The 6,616-nt window shown below is 62.9% G+C and overlaps 1 protein-coding gene across 1 annotated transcript; it reads left to right on the top strand.

Moving 5' to 3' along the window:
• Window positions 1-2,492: 2,492 nt before the first annotated feature.
• Window positions 2,493-6,357, top strand: LOC116863491 (uncharacterized protein CXorf49 homolog). Its single transcript, XM_032850936.1, has 6 exons — window positions 2,493-3,791; window positions 4,347-4,503; window positions 5,073-5,152; window positions 5,422-5,467; window positions 6,048-6,089; window positions 6,196-6,357. Exons 1-5 carry the CDS (start codon window positions 2,493-2,495, stop codon window positions 6,086-6,088), a joined length of 1,623 nt encoding a protein of 540 aa, XP_032706827.1. The 3' UTR covers window position 6,089; window positions 6,196-6,357.
• The last annotated feature ends 259 nt before the right edge of the window (window positions 6,358-6,616 follow it).

Here is a 6,616-nt window from a genome sequence, read left to right as displayed (position 1 = left end):
GCCGGTGGAGACCTGTAGGGTGCAAGCAAAGAGGAGACACGAGAGCCCCAGGGATGACGAGAGTGCGGAAGGTGCGAAAAGGCTCCAGGATTCTGTGTGCGGGGGATAGGGACAAGGAGGCTTCCACTGGCTCCATCGGCAATGTTCCCTAGGAGGGCGGTGGGGAGAAGAGATGCTGTTGTATCCTCGTGACCAATTTAAGCACGTCTGAAACAGCACCATGACTTTAAGAGTCAGTGGGAGAAGTGGGAGAGGGCGTTTTCCACACACAGGCAGGGACAGCGGGGGGGGGGGCACACTGCAGGAGGAGGCTCATCGCAGAGTTAGAGTGTGCCCAGTCTCCCCTGCTCTGTGATGTTCTCCAGCACGGTAGGCTTCTCGGGTGCAGACCCAGTGACACTGGGCCTCGGAGCTCACACAGACGAGGAGTGTTCAGGCACCCCAGGCCTCTCTTGGGGATCAGCCAGAGTAGGATGCGGGAAGGAGAGGCAAGGGGCAGACAGAAGAGCATGAATGGGAAAGAGGAAGGAAAAGCACGGAAGGAATGGAGGGCCCTTGGAGTAGGGGTTGGGTGGCAAGCAAGGGAAATTCTAATAGGCCGGGACCTCACAGAAGCCAAGGGAGAGAGGGACCACTCCCCAGATGTCATGAGTGCTCAGCTCAGAGAAGCTGGGAACCCGTAGTGTCAGGAAAATCTGAGAGACCATTGGCGCCCCACCCCCACCCCCACCCCCACCGCCACCACCACTGTTAGTCCTACTTAGCTGTACCTTGCTCCAGACCTCTCGACATTCTTGTACCTACACCTCTACCTAGTTTCAATATAGGAGTGGTTGGTGGTTTTCAATTCATTTCATTATTTACCAATGTGTGTCCAGCTCCACTGACCTCCAGATTGCTCTATTCAGTCACGAGGGTGCTTTGACATCTGTGAACGTGGCCTCTCGCGTTCCTTTTGACTGCCGCCTTTCCCGACCTCCAGATGCACACTTCCCGTTGCTTGCATCCCTCTCCTCACTGCTGGGAACTTGGAGTGTTCCCAGTTTTTCTCATCACCAACGTCCTAGCGCACGTGTCCTTCCTTACCCACTGCGTGAACGAGCAAGTCTCCAGAAGTAGTACCCGGCGGCAGATTTGCTGGATGGTAGATAGGGAATATGGGTGTTCTCCGCTTTAAGGTTTTCCGCTCAAAGCGAGCACTATGCCCCCAAACTGCGTGCTTTTGATCCTGCCAGGGATCCCAGCAATCCTAATGACCTTGGGCCAGTGGCTCAACCTCTCAGTGCCTGTTTCCTCCCCTGTAAGAGGACGGTAATCGAGGGTACCTCAACCCTACGCGTGTCTTGTGGGTGCGTGACTAGTTAACTACAGCGCTTAGGTGAGCGCCGGGCATGTAGCACCTATTGTTTAAGTTGCTTTGCATCGATTCTGCCAAATACCCTCCCAAAAGGCTGCCCTGGGCCCCCACCCCCACCCGCAGCAGTGGGCAAAAGCACCGGTTTGCTCACAACCACTGCCACCCTTGGAATGGTTCAGCTCTTTGATCGTCCCAAGTCCAGATTGTGGACACCGATTCGAGGTTTTAGTTCACACCTCCGGCATTGGTGATGGTGAGCATCTTTTGGTGCCTGCACTGGCCGCTGGGATTCCCTCTTTTGTTGAACTGCCTCGGAGAGGAGGAGGGGCCGGCAGGAGGGGGGCAAAGCGCAGCCTGTGCACCAGACCTGCCTGCCAATACAGTTCCCGGAGCAGAGTGTCACGGACCAACTCGATGGTCCATGGTGGTCGAGTGGTTGCGACAAAGACTGAAAGGCGCGTAAATATGACATCGTTTGCTCTCGGGCCCTTCGCAGGGAAAGTATGCCCGCCTCCCGCCCCCCATCCCCTGATCGGTGACTGCGGGCTTCCCGGGCCCAGTTTCCCATCGGGTCCTAAGTGCCACTGTGGAAAACAGGCCGGCGAATCCTCTGTGTGCTCCGTGTCTCACCTCCGTCCCGACCTTTCGTCCCCCAAGACCCGGGAGACAGGTGCCGCCGCACCCGGCTCGGTGGATGGAGAGACGGAAGCTCAGAGCGGTGACTCCAAGTGGAAAGCAGGTTCTGGCCAAGGGAGACCGGACCAGAACAGCCCGAAGCAACGCCAGGACTCGCGAACACCCAGCCCCCGCTCGCTGCAGGGCGAACCAACGGGGCTCGACCCCATTGGTTAGGGCCTCGAGGGGCGGGCCAACAAGGGGCCCGCTGGTTGGTGGGGGGCGGACCAATGAAGAAGCCGCCACAGTCCCGTCAGAGGCGCGCGCAAGCCACACGTTGTTTGAGGCGATCTCGAGCGGATCAACGCCACACCGCGTGGCGTGGAGCCTGTGGTGAGGGCCCGCGTCGTCCGGACGCCGAGCGACTCCCGCCGCCCCTCGGGAGCCCTCGCCTCTCACCCGTCGCGCCGGGACCAGGGCCGTCGTCTCCCTCAAAGCCCGACTGCGCGGCGTCGCCGACATGAGCACTCCGGATGAGGGGTCTGTCTGGGGAGCGGGTTTCGGCCCCGAGGGCGGGGAGCAGGCCGGCGTCCGCCCCTCCGGCCCCGGGGCCCCGCGAGCCCCGGGACTAGGTCTGAATGTGGGCCCGCCGAGGAGCGGCGAGGGCGAGGGCGGGTTCGCAGACGCCGAGGGCTTCGAGTCCGAGCGGGAAGTGCTGGAAGCGGGAGGGCCGGTGCTGTGGGGCCGCGAAGGCCGCCCCAGCTCGCCGGCCGACGACAAGGGGGACGCCCCGGACTACGCGGCCCACCTGGCTGACGAGTCCGCGGCGGACATCGTGCAGCAGCTGACAGACCGCGACGCCCTGGGCCTGCGGAGAAACCCGTCCCCCGAGAGCTGCGCCGCCGAAGCGTCGGGCGGTTGGGCGGGCCTCGACGCGGGGCCCAGTGGGCGAGGCGCGCTCGGCCTGGGCCGCGTGGAGTCGCAGCCGCCTTCCGCCGCCGGGCCGCGCGTGGCTGGGCCCGAGAGCGGCCGGGCCTGGGGGAACCCGAGAAGAGGCGCTAAGAGCAGGGCGAATGCCAGGACGGATCGCCAGCGGCCCCCCGCCGCCGCCGCCGCCGCCGCCAAAGGCCTGGGCGCCCCGCTGCCTTCCGACCCCGAGTCCTCCGATGAGTTCGGGGAGATACAGCTGATGAGGGTGAGCATTTACTCCAAAGAAGGAGACCAAGCCAAGCCCTGCAGCCCCGAGGATCCCGGGGACACACCCAGACACTCGAATTTCCGCGTCTGGGAGAATTTCCTGCACGTGCCGGGCCCTTTCCTGACCTCGGCTCCCCGAGGATTCACTTCGGTTGTGGAGAGGCAGGCCATCGGAGAGCTGGACATGCCCTCCTCCAAGAAAATGCAGAGTGTGGTCTGGGGGAAGGGGGAGAGCAGGCCCACCTACCGGGGAGCTACCGCTGTTGCTGCTACTGCTGCTGCTGCTGCAGGCAGCTTGCCCCGGGCCACTTCTAGGAGGAAGGTGACCCAGGAGAAGAAATCCCTAGGGGGCCCCTCAAGAGTCGCCTCGGGGAAAAGCTTTCCTTCCTGGGGGCAGAGAGTCTCGGCAGCTCCCCTGGAACCGGCCACCTTCCCCCCAATCTCTGGTGTCTCGCTGCTTGGCAAGTCCAAGAAGCATCCCGTGGGCCCTTGGGGAATCAAACAGCCCAAGCACACGGGGGCCGGGAAGAAATCGGTGGCCAGGAGGACACGGGAGGCGGAGGTGGTGGCGTCGGCAGGAGAAGGCACTGACTCAAACAGAGACGCATTCCCGAAGGGCCAGGTGAGTAGGCCATGCTCCTTCTCTCTGGGTGCCCTTCGTCTCCCCCTGCCCCTCCCCAGTTCTTTACCCATGCTGCCTCTGTCCCTACTTCAGGGGTAGCCGTGGGTGGCCCTGGGTCATTGGGATCACTGGGATGGCAGATGGGCTCGAGGGTCGTTTTCACAGGGGCAGGTATTAACCTGGGGGTAGCACTGCGTGTGAGCCCAGCACCGTTCTGAACCCTTGGCACGTTTCCTGCCTCCTTTCCCCAGAGAGGGGTCTGGATGAAGGGAGGACTGGTAGCTGATTGGAAGCCAGGAACCCCTTCAAAGTTTGGACCACGACCCTTCAGGCTTTAGCTGCCTGGGCTTTGTCAGTGGCCTAGTCGTCTCCCTGGCTCAGCCCTGCCTCCTGGCCTGGGGCTGATTGAGGGAGAAGGTGCCAGCCAGATCGGCCTCTGAGTTCCCTTGCCCATTCCCCGCCTCACCTCAGCTCTTATACACACGTGGGTACACACACACACACACACACACACACACATCCCAAGTCCAGATGGGTGAGAAATTTTTCTTTTAGCTTCCAAAACAGAAGCCAGGGCCATCTTGTTTGTGCATGCATCGTGGAGAATGCAGCACTGGCGACCTCCAGGCCAGAGCCCCCCAAGTGCCAGGAAGCTCGGAACCTTTGGCTCCGAGCCAGGGAGACGTCCTGCCCAGAGGGCCTGCACCCTCCGGTGAGTCTTGTGGGTGTCAGAGGAGTGCGGGGGAGAGGGGAGGAGGAGGAGGGAAACCTCTGGCTCTGGCTCTGGCTCTGGCTCTGGCTCTGGCTCTGCTGGGGGCTCAGTTCTGCGGCCCGCCTCCCCCGGCAGCCTCTCGCACTGGACATGGGGTGTGGACAGGATCGGCCTTAAGCCGCGTCCTCCCCCAGGTGGGGTTTGTGCAGCAGGGGTGATGCGTGGCAGTGCCCCAAACTGCGGCCGCGGACACTGCCTTTCAGCAGCACGGAGCCTTTCTTCTGATGAGTCCTGTTTGGGCGCGTTGTTCCTGCCAGGGGCTGGCTGTGGCTGCCGCTCTGGGAGAGTCCGAGCCAGAGCCAGGGTCCCTGGGGCCCACCCTCAAGGATGGGCTGGCTGCCCCTGGGGGACAGGGGGGACGGGTCCAGAGAGAAGGTTGGAGCCGCTGGCAGAGCAGGGGCCACTGGTTGCCAGCAGAGGGTGGTGCTGCCTCACGTTGGACTCCGCTGAGGTCCTTTGCACCTCCGTGGGGGCCTTGGAAGCTGGATTTGATGTTCTTTCCCTCTCAGGTGACCAGGAGCCACTTGACCAGCCCCCAAGGCCGGGGAGGCAGCAGCAGCCGCCAGCTGGCGCACAGGACTGTCCTCGGGTAATGCTTCCTGTGGCTCCTAGAAAGGCAGGCCCAACCTAGAGGGTGGGATCCAGGTCCAGGCTAGACTGACCTGGGTGCCCCGCCCCCCGCCCACCCCGATCTGCTCGCCACAGAGGGAAGGTGCCGCCTTTCCACTGAGGAGCCTGTGGGGGTCTAGCCACTGGGCCTGGGGACGTAGTACCCGCGGGAGAGGGGGAGGTGGAGGACAGAGGGAGCCAGAGGATACTAATGGTTTCTCTCTCTGTGTCTGTTGTCTGCCGGCCTAGTGTCTCGTGCTACAGAGAGAAATAGACGATCTTAAAGAGCAGCTTGGTATGAGGAACCTCTGGCTGGGGCCGGGCTGGGGCAGAGGCAGGCCGCGGGGTGGGGTGGGGGTCCCCAGGGCAGGACCCGGGATGGGCAACAGGTGCAGGCGGCCTCCCAGGGACCACCGTTCCTGTGGGGAGGAGACCCTGGCAGGCCTGGCCCGGGAGCCTACAGTGCGTGTGCAGCTCGGTGTGCGCACAGGCGGTTCAGTCGTGCCTCGCCTGCGTGGCCACTCTGCTGGCGGGAACAGGTCACACAGGTCTCCTCCTTTAGGACGTTTGCAGATGCCGCCTTGATTTTCCCTTTAACAGTTCCTTGGTATGGCTTGCAAGGCGTGTGTGTGTGTGTATGTGTGTGTGTCTGGCCAAGTCTGACTGAGTCGGAGAAGTACCGGCACATCGCGTTCCCTTAGAGGACGTGTCCATAGGATGGAGGTGGTGGGCGAGTGAGTCAGGCCCGCACTCCTGGGATAGGGGCTGGAGGGGGTTTTCAGGTTGCAGGGCTAGGCGGTTCCCCACGGGGACAGGGGGACGGGCTCCTCTCTCCCCACGTCTGGAGGGTCTGCTTACGCCTGTCTCTGTTTCAGCGGCCATGCGGTCCCTGACTGACAAGTTCCAGAGCCTTTGAAGTGAGTGTTACACACTGCATTCCCCTTTGCACCGCGGCGGCCCGTGCAGCAGGGCGGGGGCTGGCCCTGGCTTGCTGCTCCTCCCTGAGCCTGCTCTGTCGGACAGGTTGAGCCCAGCATCTCTGCGCACGAGGAGCAGCTGGTGCCTTTGGAGCCAGGGAGCTGTGGCCAAGCCGGTTCCCTCCTGTTCGACCTCGGCCAAGACTTCCTCTGCCTGTTCTTTTGCCCCCTCCCCAGCCCCGTTCACAGCAGTTTCAAATTAAAGTACCTCTCAGGTCTGTGGTCTGCCCTCTCTGTGGGGTGAGGGGGCTGGGCCGGGCAGTGGGGAGGGGTGAGAGAGGGGAGGGGAGGGGCGGGGAGCTGCTCCCTGTCCCAGCCTTTGCCAGAACAGGACCTCCTGGGTCCTGTGGTAGGCCTTCTCCTTGTGGGGAGAGTGGGTGGGCCTGTGCTGGGTGCCCCCTCTGGGGTCTGCGTGGGCTCTGTCTGGCCACCTGAGCGTTTGCTCCCTTTCCCCCGCAGGTCCCCTT

Source organism: Lontra canadensis, unplaced genomic scaffold (genome assembly GCF_010015895.1).
Source record: "Lontra canadensis isolate GAN:19392208 unplaced genomic scaffold, GSC_riverotter_1.0 scaffold1350, whole genome shotgun sequence".
In the NCBI taxonomy this organism is placed as follows: Eukaryota; Metazoa; Chordata; class Mammalia; order Carnivora; family Mustelidae; genus Lontra; species Lontra canadensis.
The sequence above is the reverse complement of the archived record's forward strand: the minus strand, read 5'-3'. Positions and strand labels throughout refer to the sequence as shown.

Coding starts and splice junctions, on each gene's coding strand:
- LOC116863491 (XM_032850936.1), top strand. CDS start 2,493: ATGAGCACTCCGGATGAGGGGTCTGTCTGGGGAGCGGGTTTCGGCCCC. Junction 3,792..4,346: donor ACGCATTCCCGAAGGGCCAG/GTGAGTAGGCCA, acceptor TTTTTCTTTTAG/CTTCCAAAACAGAAGCCAGG. Junction 4,504..5,072: donor CAGAGGGCCTGCACCCTCCG/GTGAGTCTTGTG, acceptor TTTCCCTCTCAG/GTGACCAGGAGCCACTTGAC.